The sequence below is a fragment of the Ovis aries genome, chromosome 1, assembly GCF_016772045.2.
Source record: "Ovis aries strain OAR_USU_Benz2616 breed Rambouillet chromosome 1, ARS-UI_Ramb_v3.0, whole genome shotgun sequence".
NCBI classification, from domain to species: Eukaryota; Metazoa; Chordata; class Mammalia; order Artiodactyla; family Bovidae; genus Ovis; species Ovis aries.
This window is the reverse complement of record NC_056054.1, coordinates 77272247-77290729: the sequence shown is the minus strand read 5'-3', so window position 1 is coordinate 77290729 and position 18483 is coordinate 77272247. Positions and strand designations below refer to the sequence as shown.

Here is an 18483-nt window from a genome sequence, read left to right as displayed (position 1 = left end):
ACACAATGATCTACTTTAATATAAATTTGTTTGAGTACTGGTGAGATTGAATGCTTCCCTTATGTTTATTAATGGATGGTTGATGCACCTCCTTGGGCAAGCTCCTTTTACCTCCTGTTCCTATTTCCTCTATTATGAGTTAGGAATAGAGGTACCAGTTTCTGGAAAATGTTTGTCAAGTGATACACAAAGGCAAAGAGCTTTTTAATTTACCTGATACTAAATAACCAGACAGTCAATGTTTAGTGACTAAATCTCAGAGATTTGGCCACAAAGTCAGAAGAATGCACACAAAAAGGTACACGGGTCAAAATGACTATGAATGAACAGGTTGTTTCAAATGCATACAGTGAATAGAAAATCTGTCTTTGCACTTCCTGATGAGCTGCCAAAGTATTCCAGGCTGTTGGTGCCTTTTCCATAATCAACCCTGGAGAAACTACAGAGAAGTATGTGTGAGGTACTGATGTGAAGAACTCACATAATGTTTGGGAGAAACTAATGAAAACAGGTGAGACATGACCAGCCTCTCTGGACTTTTCTTTTACCTTGGCTCTTAAAGCTGTTGTTTTACAACTTAAGAAGACTGCTACAGAGAACTAATAATCAAGGGAATATGAGCTTATTGGGAAAAGACAAACCTTCCATAGCAGAGGAATCTAATGACTAGATGAGATGAGTAACATATTTCACATGAAACAGAATTACTGTATCCATAGCACACAATAAGCAAAACAAATATCCTCAAACATAAGCAAGATATTATTAACATGAAGTAGGAACAAAAGACATTAAAAATGACTAAGTGGAGGTGTTAGGCCTGGAATTTTTAATAGTTGAAATAAGGAAAACAGTAAAGTGATAATAAAGGGACTAAGTAGTAGATGGATATAGCTAAGAGTGAAATTAGTAAGACGGAAGACAAGATGGAAAAATTCTCCAAAGGCAGCAGGAGTGGTTAAAGGCAGACAACAGAAGAAAAGCTGTAGAGATAGAAACAGACAAGAAGATACCCAGACAAAAGTAGCCCCAGAAAGTGAAAAGAAATGGTAAATCTCAGATCAATAGGGCTCACAGAGGACCACATGAAACAGATAAGAAAAGTTAGAGTAAAATCCCAAATTAAGACAAACAGATGGTTCTAAAACTTCAAAAAAGAAAGAGTAATCACTTCTAACAGAATGAGGTATGCTAAGTCACTTCAGTCGTGTCCGACTCTGTGTGACCCCATAGATGGCAGCCCACCAGGCTCCTCTGTCCCTGGGATTCTCTAGGCAAGAACACTGGAGTGGGTTGCCATTTCCTTCTCCATGAATGAGATATAGGTCCATGAAACTTTCAATAGCTATACTGGAAGTAAGACATCAATAGAATAATATTTTCTAAAGCACTGAAGAAAAAAACATTTATGTCTAATCTGTCATTCAAATATGAGGGCATAACAAAAATACTGCCAGTCATTCAAGGCCTTGGTGGGTTTGACATGTAAACTGCTGTTGTTCGGTTGGGAAATTGTGTCTGACATGCAAATTACAACTTTAACAATACTCATATAGCAACAATAAAAATATTCATATAGCAACAATAAAAATAACTACAGCAAGATGCTGTAGATGCTGTAGTAGTAGGAATTGTTCTGAGGTTTTCATATATTAACATAAATAAATAAGCTCATTTGATTACTTCTAATAAGGAAAGAAATAAATCTTGGAGGATATAGTAACAGACGGGATGAAAAGATGATCAAATTATACATCAAAGTTTATTGTTGCCTAAAAATAGCAATAACCAAGGAAAAGACGAAGAATAGTCACAACAATTCAAACTGAAATTTCATCTAGATAATATCAAACAGGGATTGGGGGAGAGGTGCATACACCACTAAATTACTTAATCTGTTAAGGGGTCAGTATAGATTTTAACAAGGAAATGAGTACAGATGTGAAAAATTAATACAGCTATAGGTCATAAAAACAAGAATCGCAGGAACAAAAATAGAATGGATTAAAGTGGAATAAATTGTTTCTTTAAAAAATATTTGTAAAATGCAAAACCACACAGAGTTAATAAAAGTCAATGTGAGAGGTTATCTTTGTGATATGAAGGTTGGGTAGGATTTCTGAAATAAAATATGGGAAGGATATGATAGATAAGTTGGGAAAAGGTCTGTATAATTCTAAAATTAATGATGGACAAGTATCTAGAGTAAACCAAAAACTCCTGGTAAACAACATGAAAAATATCAGAATGCCAAAAGAAAGATGAATAAAGGTATAGAATAGGAACAAACAGTTTATATAAAAGGAAACTTTCCAAAGATGCAATAAACATATGAGAAAATATTCAAATTTAATAACAGGAGAATCACAAGTAAAAACAACTATATATGGTTTTATAACCATATTCAGCATTAGATAATGCCAAATGATGTTGGTGGGCTTGGGGGCACAGAAGACACTTTGGTTGGTAATGGGAATAGAGACTGGTGCAGTAATTCTGGAAAAAAATGTGGTAGTGTTTAAACAAAGGGCATGAAAGTATAGTATATATAGCTCTGATATACCAATGTTAACTGAAATAAGCCAGACATAAAAGCACAAAAATGATGTAATTCCATTTATTTGAGGTACCAAGAATAATCAAATTCACAGAGACAGAAAACAGATTAGCAATTACCAGGAACTGAGGGGAGGAAAGAATGAGCAATTACTGTTAACTGGGTAGGAGTTTCAGTTTGGGATGACAAAAAGTTCTGGAGATGGATAGCAGTAATGGTGGAAAAACAGTGTGAATATACTTAGAGTCACTGCACTATACACTTAAAGAAGGCTAAAATAATGTATTTTATGATAAAATGGTAAACATGTATTTTACCACATATACTTAATAGTAAAAAAAATCCAAGCAATCCAATTAGAAATGGGATAAAACAGGTTTTATCATCAAAGAAGGGGTAGGGATGGTAAATTAGCTCATGAACGGATGTTCAATACTATTAATAGGAAAATGCAAATCAAAAACACAACATATAGTGGTCTAGATGTCTACCAGAATAGCTAAAAAAAAAAAAAAAAGAAACCCCCCAAAAAACCCCACAAATTCTGGCAAGGATGTGGAGATATGATCTGTCCAGTTTGCTGGTGGGAGTGCAAAATGTTACAACCACTTTAGAAAACAGTCTCAGTTCAGTTCAGTTCAGTCACTCAGTCATGTCTGATTCTCTGCGACCCCATGGACTGCACCACGCCAGGTCTCCCTGTCTATCCCCAAATCCCAGAGTTTACTAAAGCTCATGTCCATTGAGTCAGTGATGCCATCCAACCATCTCATCCTCTGTTGTCCTCTTCTCCTCCCGCCTTCAATCTTTCCCCAGCATCAGGGTCTTTTCAAATGAGTCAGTTCTTCCCATCAGGTGGCTGAAGTACTGGAGTTTCACTTTCAGCATCAGTCCTTCCAATGAATATTCAGGACTGATTTCCTTTAGGATGGGCTGGCTGGATCTCCTTGCAGTCGAAGGACTCTCAAGAGTCTTCTCCAACACTACAGTTTAAAAGCATCAATTCTTCGGTGCTCAGCTTTCTTTATACAACTCTCACATCCATACATGACTACTGGAAAAACCATAGCTTACACTAGATGGATTTTTGTTTTTATGTAATGTCTCTGCTTTTTAATATGCTGCCTAGGTTGGTCATAACTTTTCTTCCAAGGAGCACGTGTCTTTTAGTTTCATGGCTGCAGTCACCATCTGCAGTGATTTTGGAGCCCAAAAAAGTAAGGTCTGTCACTGTTTCCACTGTTTCCCCATCTATTTGCCATGAAGTGATGGGACCACATGGCATGATCTTAGTTTTCTGAATGTTGAGTTTCAAGCCAACTTTTTCACCCTCCTCTTTCATTTTCATCAAGTGGCTCTTTAGGTCTTCTTCACTTTCTGCCATAAGGGTGGTATCATCTGCATATCTGAGGTTATTGATATTTCTCCTGGCAATCTAGATTCCAGCTTGTGCTTCACCCAGTCTAGTGTTTCTCATGATGTACTCTGCATATAAGTTAAATAATCAGGGTGACACTATACAGCCTTGATGGACTCCTTTCCTTATTTGGAACCAGTCTGTTGTTCCATGTCCAGTTCTAAAGTTGCTTCCTGGCCTGCATACAGATTTCTCAAGAGGCAGGTCAGGTGGTCTGGTATCCCATCTCTTGAAGAATTTTCCATAGTTTGTTGTGATCCACACAGTCAAAGGCTTTGGCATAGTCAATAAAGTAGAAGTAGATGTTCTTCTGGAACTCTTTTGCTTTTTTGATGATCCAACAGATTTTGGCAATTTGATCTCTCATTGATTTGATCTGGCAATTTGATCTAAATCCAGCTTGAACATCTGGAATTTCACGGTTCATGTACTGTTGAAGCCTGGCTCGGAGAATTTTGAGAATTACTTTACTAGCGTGTGAGATGAGTGCAATTGTGTGGTAGTTTGAGCATTCTTTGGCATTGCCTTTCTTTGGGATTGGAATGAAAACTGATATTTCCCAGTCCTGAAGCCACTGCTGAGTTTTCCAAATTTGCTGGCATATTGAGTACAGCACTTTTACAGCATCATCTTTCAGGATTTGAAATAGCTCAACTGGAATTCCATCACCTCCACTAGCTTTGTTCATAGTGATGTTTCCTAAAGCCCACTTGACTTCACATTCCAGGATGTCTGGCTCTACGTGACTGATCATAACATCGGGATTATATGGGTCATGAAGATCTTTTTTGTATAGTTCTTCTGTGTATTCTTGCCTCTTCTTCTGAATATCTTTTGTTTCTTTTAGGTCCATACGATTTCTGTCCTTTATTGTGCACATCTTTGCATGAAATGTTCCTTTGGTATCTCTAATTTTCTTCAAGAGATCTCTAGTCCTTCCCATTGTGTCGTTTTCCTCTTTCTTTGCACTGATCCCTGAGGAAGGCTTTCTTATCTCTCCTTGCTATTCTCTGGAACTCTGCATTCAAATGGGTATATCTTTCTTTTTCTCCTTTGCTTTTCACTTCTCTTCTTTTCACAGCTATTTGTAAGGCCTCCTCAGACAACCATTTTGCCTTTTTGCATTTCTTTTTTTGGGGGATGGTCTTGATCCCTGTCTCCTGTACAATGTTACAAATCTCTGTCCATAGTTCTTCAGGCATTCTATCAGATCTAATCCCTTGAATCTATTTGTCACTTCCACTGTATAATCATAAGGGATTTGATTTAGGTCATACCTGAATGATCTAGTGGTATTCCCTACTTTCTCAATTCAGAAAACAGTCTGGCAATTTCTTATAAAACAAATCATGTATATACCATATGACCCAGATTATTGGGAACAGTACATGAATCGTGAAATTCCAGATGTTCAACCTGGATTTAGAAAAGGCAGAGGAACCAGAGATCAATTTGCCAACATCTATTGGATCATTGAAAAAGCAAGAGAGTTCCAGAAGAACATCTACTTCTACTTTATTGACTATGCCAAAGCCTTTGACTGTGTGGATCACAACAAACTATGGAAAATTCTTCAAGAGATGGGATACCAGACCACCTGACCTGCCTCTTGAGAAATCTGTATGCAGGCCAGGAAGCAACTTTAGAACTGGACATGGAACAACAGACTGGTTCCAAATAGGAAAGGAGTCCGTCAAGGCTGTATAGTGTCACCCTGATTATTTAACTTATATGCAGAGTACATCATGAGAAACACTAGACTGGGTGAAGCACAAGCTGGAATCTAGATTGCCAGGAGAAATATCAATAACCTCAGATATGCAGATGATACCACCCTTATGGCAGAAAGTGAAGAAGACCTAAAGAGCCACTTGATGAAAATGAAAGAGGAGGGTGAAAAAGTTGGCTTGAAACTCAACATTCAGAAAACTAAGATCATGCCATGTGGTCCCATCACTTCATGGCAAATAGATGGGGAAACAGTGGAAACAGTGACAGACCTTACTTTTTTGGGCTCCAAAATCACTGCAGATGGTGACTGCAGCCATGAAACTAAAAGACACGTGCTCCTTGGAAGAAAAGTTATGACCAACCTAGACAGCATATTAAAAAGCAGAGACATTACATAGAAACAAAGATCTATCTAGTCAAGGCCATGGTTTTTCCAGTAGTCACGTATGGATGTGAGAGTTGTATAAAGAAAGCTGAGCACCGAAGAATTGATGCCTTTGAAACGTGGTGTTGGAGAAGACTCTTGAGAGTCCCTTCGACTGCAAGGAGATCCAGCCAGCCCATCCTAAAGGAAATCAGTCCTGAATATTCATTGGAAGGACTGATGCTGAAAGTGAAACTCCAATATTTTGCCCACCTGATGGGAAGAACTGACTCATTTGAAAAGACCCTGATGCTGGGAAAGATTGAAGGTGAGAGGAGAAGGGGACGACAGAGGGTGAGATGGTCGGATGGCATCACTGACTCAATGGCCATGAACTTGAGTAAACTCTGGGATTTGGGGACAGACAGGGAGACCTGGTGTGCTGCAGTCCATGGGGTCGCAAAGTGTCGGACACGACTGAATGACTGAACTGAACTGACTGGGAATTTCTCCTAGAGAAATGAAAACTTATATTTACACAGAAACCTGTATATGTTCACAGGAACTCTATTTGTATTAGTCAAAAGAATGAAAACAATCCAAATGTCCTTCAAAAGATGAAAGACATAACCATAAAAGGGAATACTACTTAGCAGTAAAAAGTAATAAAATATTGATATATGCAGCAACTTGGATGGTTTTCAAGGGGCATTATATGTAACCATATATATATATATATATATATATATATATACACACATACACTATAGGTTACATACTACATATAACTTATGTACATATATATATATTATAGGTTACATACGATACGATTGTATTTACCTACATTCTCAAAATGCCAAAACTATAGAGATGTAGAACAGACTGGCAGCTGCCAGAGACCAAGGATGTTTGATGTGACTATAAAGGATGGCCCAGGAGAAACCTTTGTGGTGATGGAATAGTCCTATATCCTGACTGTGGCAGTGGTTACCTGAAGTTATACATGGGATAAAATTGCACGGAAGTACACACACACACAAATGAGTTAATGTAAAACTGGTAAAAATGGAATATGTTCTATAGGTGAATTAACAGTATTATACTGATATCTATCTCCTGATCATGATATTGCACTACAGTTACATAAGATGTCCTCATTGGGGGAAGATGGACGAAGGGTTCAGGATACTCATGCATCATTTTTATAATTTTACATCAGTCTCCAATTCTTTCAAAACTGAAAAGTTAAAAAGACTATTTGTGCTTAAAGAAATGTGTATTTCATAAGAGTACATTAGTATACAACAAACCCCACTGGAATACCTCTAAGGGGAATGGGTAATAAAATGAAATAAATTGTTAGCCTTGCATCAGCTAATGATGATGAGTATGTGCCATAGAAATCGGAATATGATGAACTTCATAGATGTTAAAATGTATATTGATTTTAACTCTGAATACAAATAAACCTCTTTATAAGAGCCCAAATTACAAGGGCAGACAAACTATGGATGAAATCCTAGCTCTGCCACTTGGCAGTTCTGTACAGTCTGGGCAAGCTACTCTGCTTCAGCCATCTTATCAATAAAAACGAGACCAATGAAACTCATCCGCAACATTCCTAGGAGTGTTAAATGGGAATAACATAGGTAAAGTAGTTAGCACAATGCCTAGCACACAGTAAGCATTCAATTGTTAGCAATTATTATTATGATTATAAATGTAGGCACCAAATTGGTTTTTGGTGCTTTCAAAGTTGGCTGACAAAGGATATAAAATTTTATTTTTCCTCCGGAAACTAAAACTAAGCTGGCAAGATCAGAAACTCTTAACCTTTTTCATGATTATATTCTGAAGTTTTATACACAAATAAAATACTTGTTGAATAAATGAACAATTACAAGGTTTAATTTCATCTCATCATTAAATGTTTATTATGTACCTAAAGTTATGTACCTTCATGGGACTTCCCTGGTGGTCCAGCGGTTAAGACTCTGTACTCCCACTGCAGGGGGTGAGGGTTCAATCCCTGGTCAAGGAACTAGGATCTCACATGCCACACAGCACGGCCAAAAAAAAAAAAAAATAGTTATGTACCTTCATCCTTCATGTTCCGATCTATCTGTGGACCAGCATTCCTCTCTCGGAACTGTATGCCCTGCATGTGTCTCTGCATAGCTTCCTGTATTACTTCAAACAATGGTTGATCCTGTTTGAAATATGGATGTTACCTCTGTTAGAAATTACATTTTTCTTATCTTCTCCCGAATTCTACAACTGAAGTTTTGTGAAAACATATATTTTCCCTTAAAAGAAGAAATAGGGATCAGGGGTGGGACTGGGGAAAGAAGCAGCCTTTATACATCATATAATACAGCAGACCTTTTGCATGTGAACATTTAACATATTGTAGTTTTAACTATAAATTTCGTGACATGAAATAATCTGTAATTCTGCTGATACATGAAAAAGAATCTTGTGAGTTGTGATCTGTTAGAGTAAACAGGTCAGCTAATAAACAAATCCAGCTTATTATGCAGAAATCCGAGTTTTAAACTGGCATTGTTCCAATTCATCCACATACACAGCAATGGAGACAAATTATATACTAAAATGGTAATATGTTTACATTAAAAAATTTTGGGGCAAATATTCTTCAAACACTTCATGATATAAACATCATAGAGCTAGCCCTGAGGTAGTCTAGAAGCCCTCCCCCCAAGTAAACTGCAACATAAATGCAGGTCAGATGTGGCAGAAGCACAATATCCTGGTCATTCTTGACTGGGGGAAACATACACAAATGTTTACCCATTCCACACTGCACATAAGATAAACTCTGAACTCCCTGGATTGGTAGCCAAGGCTGGCCCCTACTTTCCACAATCTGTTACTATCTGGCAGGTGCCCTACACACAAAGCCAAACACTAGATGGAGCAGTATATCCTAAGCTGTGCTTCAATCCACCCTGTGCTTTTATTATTCTTTTCATCTTTAATGTCTTCTCATAATTTCCCTCATCTCTGATGAAATCCTACTCACCTTTTGAGGTTAGTGTAGGTGAAACTTTAATTATTTTCTGTAGTCCTCCCTGAGATCTACTAAGAGATCATCTCTCTTTCATGAGACTAAAAGAGGCACTTCCCATATGTTTCTTTTTGCAATGATCGTATTATTAATAAATACATATCACCTCTTCTACCGTGTTGCAAACTCATTAAGTAAAGAGTAAGTCATCTCTGCAGTCTCTCACAGTAGCAGCAGGTGCAAAATAAATACCAATATTTGAAGAATTGTAAGACTCAGATTCTTAATTACATGTACTTTTATGTTAGAAAGTAAACTTATTCAGGAAAAAATTATTTTAAGAGATGATCTTTACCACTGTGCCGGCAGACAAAGGAACAGAGTCATCTGTAGGATACATTCTGGAAACCGGGCAGTTGAGAATGTCCAGACCATTTGGAACCATTTTACAATAGTCCTGGATACACTGCAGCCACCACCACACAGCATCCCTGCAGTTGTATCTGGCGTGAGTTCCTTCACCCAGGAGATTAGGAATGAGGCCATGTCTCAGGGTACTGGCAAATGCTAAAATGATATTCCTAAAACAACAGAAATAGGTGAATCATTTGACATGAAAATCACTTAAAAAACTAAAGGCAAAAAAGTCATTTTGGGTGTTAATAATTTTTCTTATTTTCTCTTATTTATTTGTATTTTCATGCAGAAAGTGGTCGTAATATAGAATAAGCACTGAATTAAAAGTCAGGAACCTTGATCCTCGCCTTGCCTTTTTCTCTAACAATCTGTATGACTTATCCTTTGGAGAGTTTTTTTTTTATCTGTGGAGTTTGGGACCAGGTGATTTTTAAGGTCCCTCATAACTCTAGATTTTACTTTTGAAATCCCTAGTATTTCAAAAGAACAGGAATTTTATTATCTTAAATGGCAGATACCAAAAATAAAGCAAACATATAAGAAAATTAAAGGTAAAAACTGACCTTGAAAGACATAATTCATTTTCAAAAACTTGTAGAGAATACTTTATCTTTCAACATATTATTCTACCATCATATACCAAATAACAACTTTGTAAGATGGCATGGCATTCTAAAAAGAGCATGAAACTGAGAATTAAGAAGACTGAGATTTAAGTCCTAGTCCTTGGAAAAGTCATTTAAAGTTTTTTTATTTTTTGCTAAAACCATTTAGAAATTTAATTAATTCTGTGTATCAGGTAATATCGCTCTCTTAAATAATTGTATAAAAGGAGCTTTTTTATTTTCTGCAGTACGAAAGTGTTAGTGTGGAGAGTGACACTTCCAATTAATAAAAGGTCAGAATACTAGCAGTCTTAATTATCCAGAACATGTCATACACATGGAAGTTGAGTAAAAAGTCCTCGGTCCATGAACATCTCTGCAGAGGGTGGAAGCAGAATTATCTGTGGCAGAGACAGCCATATGTCCACCAAAATGGCTTTCCTAAAGGTCCCAACCAGATGACGGCATTCTCCAGAAAAAAAAAAAATTTAACTGCATGGAACAGGAGTGTTTTCCCCAGGCTCTCTTTCCCTCTCTGCCAGCTGACGGGAGAGAGCCCAGAGGTCCTGGAAGATTGTATATCATGCAGATAAAGGCGGCTATATCCCTTAATCACCATGTGGAAAATTGCCTCTTGAACACCCATATAAGATCAGAAGATCATAAATTTTGTTTATGAAAAGCCCTTGAAATTTAATGGCTTATAATTTATAGTAGTTAGTACTACTCTAACAAATGTATTATCTTCTGGGAAATCTTCTAGATCAGGGGTAGGCAAACTATTTTTCTGTAAAAGGCCAGACGTAAATATTTTAGGCTTTGTTGACCTTACATAGTGTGATCATGCATTCTTCTTCCAATAATTCTTTAAAAAGGTAAAAACCATTCTTAGCTCATAGATCATACAAAACAGGTGACATCAAAACAAAAATATATAAAAAAATGCTTTTTTTGCTACAGGTTTTAACTTGTAGAGCAGTGATTTCAAACTTCAGTCGTAGGCCACTGAAAATCACCTGAAGCCCCTGCAAAAGCATAGATTCCCATCTGTCAGCTCTGCCTTTCCACCTCCAGGTTTGGACTCAGGGAGTTCAGCTCAGGGACCAAGAATTTGCTTTTCTAACAAGTTGTCAGATGATGGTAATACTGATTTAGCAAACACTATACAACACTGCTGTAGAGCCTTTCTTTTTTACCTTTGATAAATTTATTTATAGTATTGTGACATAGAGAACACCATTTTAAGTCTAGAAAACACAAAACTGGAGGTTATGAGGTCTGCACTAAAAAGAAGGAAACCTGATATTATAATTCTCTTTAGGACTCTGTCATTATGGAAGAACAAAAAATGGAAGATTTTCCAATTTTACCTAAAACTCATCTGCATTCTTATATTTAATTCAGGCACAGACATTTTACTCTTTAGTGAGCAATGTTTGTAACATGGTTACACAATTCTTAGTTTTTCCTGAAATAAAGTAGCAAATGCTGAAGATAACCTGATCTGTAATGTGAAGTATTAGAATTTGGTAACTTTAAAGACTGTCACACCTTTGAAATTCTATGATCCTATTAAATGAACACACAACAAATAAAATAAAAATCACACCTCAGGGAAACATGCCTACCTACAAAATGTTGAGAATAGATGAATAAGAAAGGTCTGAAGAGCACTGAAAAACACTAAGACATAAATTTGCACTGCAACTTTTTAAAGATTTCCTACCTGGCCTCCAAATAGCGTCCAGTAATCAGCAGTAGACCTCTAAGGGCAATAAAAGTATCCCTTCCCCAGCAGCGGAAAATACCAGCAGAAAAGTGAGGTAAGCCTAACAGAAAACACAGCAGAGTAATATATTAACCTCAGTATACACAAGCCTATGAACTCCACAACTATAGATTGAGCTGCTCTAAACTTTAGGGTTAGGGAGGAGGTGAAAAGAGTCTGCAAACTCTCTTAAAATTATCTCAGAATGAATGGTTATTCTTATGTCTACTTTTGTGTGATGAGGTTCCATAATCATATCTGATTCTTAAAGGAATCTGTCACTCAAAATAGACTAAGAATCTGTGCTAAAGAGTGATGCTTATTTGAACTGGTTAGAATGTGTGAGTTTTTAAACACAGACTTTCTTTTAGCAAATTAAAGATTAAAATCAGAGGTCAAATATTTAACACGTGAAGAAACACTCAATATAGTAATAATGATATATTTTAAAAGGTTCTACCTTCAGTTTGAAGGCAACAAATTAATCTAAATATGGGGTGATTACCTTAATGACAAATAATTGCATGTTTATTGATCTATTGCTCTAGGGTTATTACTTCATTATCAAATTTCCCATTAACTTAAAACTACTTAAAAGTGTCACAGTTTGTTAGAAACAGCTTTTACAGGTGAAAACAAGGATTTCAGATGTTAAATCACTTGAAAACTTTAGGTAACTGCAGCCTTTATGCAGGAAGTAAAACAGAATGACCATAGATAAAATATAAAATTTTACTTTTATGTTGAGTTTGGTTTCTTATGAAATGTGAAAACAAATACAATTGTTATATGCAACAATCAGCAGGAAAGTAAAGCAAAGGAAATTAGCATTTCACTGAAAAAAAAACTGCATTAAAGTATACATGTAACAGAAATTTCAGGGAAGAAAAACTCAGATCATAAAAAAATGTTCACAGCATTCATTTGTAACTATTTTCTAAACACTTATCACTATCTGACATTATTTTGTTTGTCTTCTGGTAAACCTCATTAACCTTATTTGCCAAGTTATATCACTGAAAACTGTAACTGGTATATATCACCAAGAAAATGTATCGGATGAATGAAATAAAAGATTAATTATAAAACGTAAACTGAGAGGTGAGAGAATTTGACTAAGGAAAAATATTGGCAATGCTTCACAATTAAAGTTCCTGTTTGTTAGGTCTTCACCTTGGAGAAAGACATTATTTTCTTCGGTTAGGAAAAGATCAGAACTAAAGATAACATCAGACATTTCTTTCTATATTTTCTCCCAAATAGTGGTATAAAATTTCCCTAAACAGTTTTATATTGTTTACACACAGTTAGACTTCCCAGGTGGTGTAGTGGTAAAAATCTGCCTGCCAAGCAGGAGATGCAGGTTTGATCCCTGGTCAGGAAGATGCCCTGGAGAAGGAAACAGCAACCCATTCCAGTATTCTTGGCGGGAAAATTCCATGGACAGAGGAGCCTTGTGGGCTACAGTCCACGTGGTGGCAAGGAGTCAGACACTACTGAGCAACTGAACACAAACATACATGGTTGGCATACAGTTTATATATATGGTTGATGATGGTACTGATGACAGCAGTGAATATATATATATAGTATTTTATATATATATATATATATATATAGTACTCCATATTGCACAGATTTCCTGGTACTTTAACCCACTTAACACTTGGCATAAAATATAAGTACAGACAGATCCAAGGGTAAGTTTGAGTTGGTATGCCCTGAGTACAGGCACTCTTGTTAAAAAGTCAAAACTAAAACCTCTAGCATAGATGTGTGGAAATATCTGTATTCACTGAAACATTTTAAAATTAATTGATTAATTTTATTTTTGGCCGTGCCGAGTCTTCAGTGGCGGCATAGGCTTTTCTCTAGTTGCAGTGAGCAGGGACTATTCTCTAGTTGCGGTGTATGGGCTTCTCATTGCAGTGGCTTCTCTTGTTGCAGATCGTGGGCTACAGGGCACGCAGGCTCCAGCAGTTGTGGCTCATGGGCTCTAGAGCACAGGCTCAGTAGTTGTGGCATATGGGCTTAGCTGCTTCGTGGCATGTGGGATCTTCCTGGACCAGGGATTGAATCTGTGTCTCCTGCACTGGCTGGCAGATTCCCAGGGAAGCCCTGTATTAACTTTTTGACCTTTCAGAATGTATGACTTACAGATCATACATCTTCTGAATAATTTCTACCTTGTCAATTAATGTAAAAGTTTAAAATTATACACATATTTTGTATCACTGTCAGAAAAGGAAGGTATTCCTGGCCTTTGTATCATTTAAAAATGAAACCAAGAAATCTATCTGCAAATCTGTATACAGCCCTATATATTGTTAATACAGAATACACAAAACTCTCCTTTAGGATGCTAGAAATACCAGAACTTCTATCCATATTTATAAACTATATTTTTAGTTTTTCTTTTTGTTTTATATTGTACATGATATGTAAACATACCAAGTATAATAGCATATGAGTATATCATTTATGATCTCAATATTCAATATATTTATTTTGGGAGTATTTAACAACAGAAGCGGATAATCAAAAATGTTGAGATCACTATTTTATATAATAGGCTTCTACACAATAGGCTTTAAAATCAACTTCTGCATTTTTTCCACAATGTTCTTGTTCAGTTTTATGACCATCTGCTACGGATTCACAGGGAAAAGTACCAGAAGGATATCAAATAGTTGGGTGAAAAATCTAAAACACAATTATATAATTAAAACATTCAGAAGGTTCATATAATCCTTCTAAGTGAAATGTTAATTTCTTTTTTAGGTGTTGGGTCCTAGTAGGTCATTTTTATTGGTTTGGCCATGTCATGCGAACAGTTGACTCATTGGAAAAGACTGATGCTGGGAGGGATTGGGGGCAGGGGGAAAAGGGGACGACAGACGATGAGATGGCTGGATGGCATCACCAACTCGATGGACGTGAGTCTGAGTGAACTCCGGGAGCTGGTGATGGACAGGGAGGCCTGGCGTGCTGCGATTCATGGGGTTGCAAAGAGTCGGACACAACTGAGTGACTGAACTGAACTGAAGTGAATGCAAATTTAAGGGTAAACAGGGGCAATCACGTAGACAATACTGTTCTTTTCATCCTGCAACTGGTATTTCTCAGTTTAGTTTGGAAGTTCTAAACTTCAGTGGACTCAAATATTAAATACTTTTTAGAAATAGCTTGAAATTTATTAAAAAGAAACCATAAGCCAATTTTGCTGAGAATTATACCTGTTACTTGACTTGGGTTTTAAATATACTTTCAGGAAAGATGCTAACGGAGTTGGAAGCATTTAATTGCAATTAGACACATAATAAAAATTATTTGCATTTGTTTTGTGTTTCGTAACCTGGAGAGGATCTTCACATGATCTCTTGGTAATTACAAGGTTGGGTAAATTTTTTATACTGGGGGAAAAAAGTATAATGTAATGGGAAAGGTAGTAAAACAGATTTGATTGAAAAATGCAAAATGTTATGAGTTGGAAAAAATACACATGCAGAAGAAAGGGATTAACTGGCCACAATAAAAAATGCACATAAATAAATATCTGGTACACAGTGATACTTAAATAGCACTGTTATTACTTTTATAAATGTATGCCTGTGAAATTTTACTAACCAGTAACATAAAATCTTGGAAAACATCATGAGTTTTTAAAAATAATCATTTCTTTATAATTTTCCTAATACTGACTTACACATTTTAATCTTGTACACAATTTCTTACCTGCAGCTAGAGACACACAACACTGCTCCTTCTCTCTTGTGATCTCATTCAGCCTGCATGGTACATCCGTAAGGGAAGGTGAAAGAAGTGGCAGAGAAGAGAATCTTCCTACTCCACACATTTGGACGGAACCCAAGGAAAGGTGTTTCACAAAGGTAGAACCATTCTGAACAAAGCTGCAACAAAGTTATAGAGTTCAAAGTGTTACGGGTAGAAACTAAAAGTTTTATTACTTATTCAAAAAAAATTATTAGGGTAAGAACACCTAATTTGAGAATCTACTTTTTTAAACAGATTTTTAAGGGCACAATACAAATTGTTATTTACAACCACAATGTTGTACATTAGATCTCAAACTTACTCATCTTGCATACCTGAGATTTTATGCCTATTGATTCAAAAAATTTTAGCAGTATTATTTTAGTTCTTTTTTTCTCTTCAAAAAGTTTCTCTATTCAAATGTATAGCAATGTTAAAATCAGTTAAACAGAATTTTAAATTTGGTAAAGGTTTCAGAACTGCTTTCATTTCACCTAGTATTCTATCTAGCTGGCTGTAAAATGTTTATTGTAAAAAAAATGGTAGTGTTGAAGTTTTATCCTTTCTGAAGTTATGCCCAAATTGCCTTGGCTGCTCTTCAGTGGTACATTCCAGCCTGTGGTTTCACTCAGGGAAATTCACTAATAAAGGCATATCTCATTTATAATAATAGCAGAATATTTTTTCTATTAGTAAAAAATTGGAAAAAAATAGTATGTGTAGATTTAAAAAATTTTATCCATTAGCTTAACAACTCGAGGTATAGAGATAACACCAAGCAATTAAAATTTCCATCAACATGTTTTTTAGCTTTATAGAATAGATTTTAATATCTAAGTCTGTTTTTGTGTGTTTCAGATTAAGGGATGTTAATACATTTTATTCCCACTTATTAACTTTTTCAGCTGTATGCATGCATGACAATTCTTGATGTTTTGGTCTTCTTAAGAGTGCAGACACTGACTGTATGTGGCTTCTACACAAACATGCCTATCTACTCAAGCTTTGCTGGGTATACCTTGACATTTGCTTCCATGTTACATCCAGAAGAGTGGTGTATGCACCGATTAATATAGCATCAAAGTAACACGGGATAAGGTAACGTGGGATCTGCTTCAGGTAGAAGAACATAGCCTGCAACCATTTACCAACCTGTTATAAAAATAATTTAAAAAGTTAATTTGGTATGCTTATAGGCTTGGATTTGAAAGCTAAATCTAAACATGCCACTGTACTATCTAGCAATCTATTCACCAGATTTTCACTTATAAGAACTGAAAGATGATGGAGAAGAAAATGTTTCAGGTTGGAAAACAACATAAACGTATATGTTAACATATATTTCTTACTGTGCTCCTCACCTTTTATTTTTTTGGACAATATAGCTTTACTTACTTCAGCAATAGTTCCTGACCGTGAAATAAGTCGGTTACTGACATAGTCAATCATCCAGTCTCCAGATCTCAAATTATCACAGAAGGGATGCCCCAAGTCATTCTTTGGTCTTATTTCTGCCAATACGGACATTAATCCTGAAAATTCAGAGAAATATCATACCAATTTAATCACTGGCAGAGGCAGTTTGCTCTCACAGTCTGGCGACCTGCTAGTCTCCAGTGATTGATGGTGAGTATACATACAGCTAGATACAAGAGCAGCATAATCCTCAGTGGCACTTCCCATGACTGGAGGTAAGTGTGGCAACACTGCCTTGAACCATGATATAAAGACAGGCTGACGGGGACTGTGGTCGGTCACATGAGCTATGCAGAGCTTTCCAAGATTCCTGTTTTCTGGGTTGGTCCTGCTCTTTTGAATTTTAATATTACAATATTCAAAGGCAGTTGGCACAGCTTCCCTATCCTAAGGCATCTAGGGGCAGAAAACTGATGTTTGTCTTTTCACAGTTGAAAAGTAGTAGATTCATGAATATTCAAGCAAGATTTAAGAAAAATCATAGAACTGGCCTCAGAGATAGCAAGATCACCTATGGTGATACTAAGAATAAAGTCTGTTCTAGAGAGAATTTTTGAAATATAACAGGAGTTTGTGTTGTTGTTTAGTTGCTAAGTTGTCTGACTCTTTGGCAACCTCATGGATTGGATCCTGCCACCAGGTTCTTCTGTCCATGGAATTTTCCAGGCAAGAATACTGGAGTGGGTCACCATTTCCTTCTCCAGGGCATCTTCCTGACCCAGAGATAGAACCCTGTCTCCTGCTTTGGCAGGTGGGTTCTTTATTGCTGAGCCATCAGGGAAGACCATAACAGAAAGTACTTGGAACTAAATGAAGTATCAAAATGATGTATACAGACATATCCTCAAGTACCACTCAATTGGAAATATTAGAATTTCTATGCACGTGTGTGTGTGTGTGTGTGTGTGTGTGTGCTCAGTCGTGTCCAATTCTTTGTGACTCCATGTACTGTAGCCCATCAGGCTCCTCTGTTCATGGAATTTTCCAGGCAAGAATACTGGAGTGGGTTGTCATTTCTTACTCCAAGGCATCTTCCCAACCCAGGGATGGAACCTGCATCTCTTAAGTCATCTGCATGGGCAGGCAGATTCTTTACCACTGTGCCGTAGAAATTTTGGGGCTTCCTAGGTGGCTCAGTGGTAAGAGGATCCACTTGCCAGTGTAGGAGATGTAGTATGTTCAATCACTGGGTCAGGAGGATCCACTGGAAGAAATGGCAACTCACTCCAGTATTCTTGCCTGGAGAATCCCATGGACAGAGGAGCCTGGCAGGCTATAATCCATAGGGTTGCAAAGAATTTCTATGTATATATAACATACTGTTATTTCAATGACAGATAGCTAGA

The 18483-nt window shown here is 36.6% G+C and overlaps 1 protein-coding gene across 2 annotated transcripts in view; it reads right to left on the bottom strand.

The window, feature by feature from the left end:
* Positions 1-18483, bottom strand: part of AGL (amylo-alpha-1, 6-glucosidase, 4-alpha-glucanotransferase) — an 82366-nt gene that overhangs the window by 16959 nt on the left and 46924 nt on the right. For both annotated transcript variants that reach the window (XM_012176992.4, XM_060412040.1), the window contains exons 22-27: positions 17057-17193; positions 16680-16813; positions 15623-15798; positions 11846-11948; positions 9453-9678; positions 8167-8278 (exon numbers count right to left, since the gene is read on the bottom strand). In XM_012176992.4, coding sequence (XP_012032382.2) covers positions 8167-8278; positions 9453-9678; positions 11846-11948; positions 15623-15798; positions 16680-16813; positions 17057-17193 — 888 coding nt within the window. The remainder of the gene's footprint in view (positions 1-8166; positions 8279-9452; positions 9679-11845; positions 11949-15622; positions 15799-16679; positions 16814-17056; positions 17194-18483) is intronic.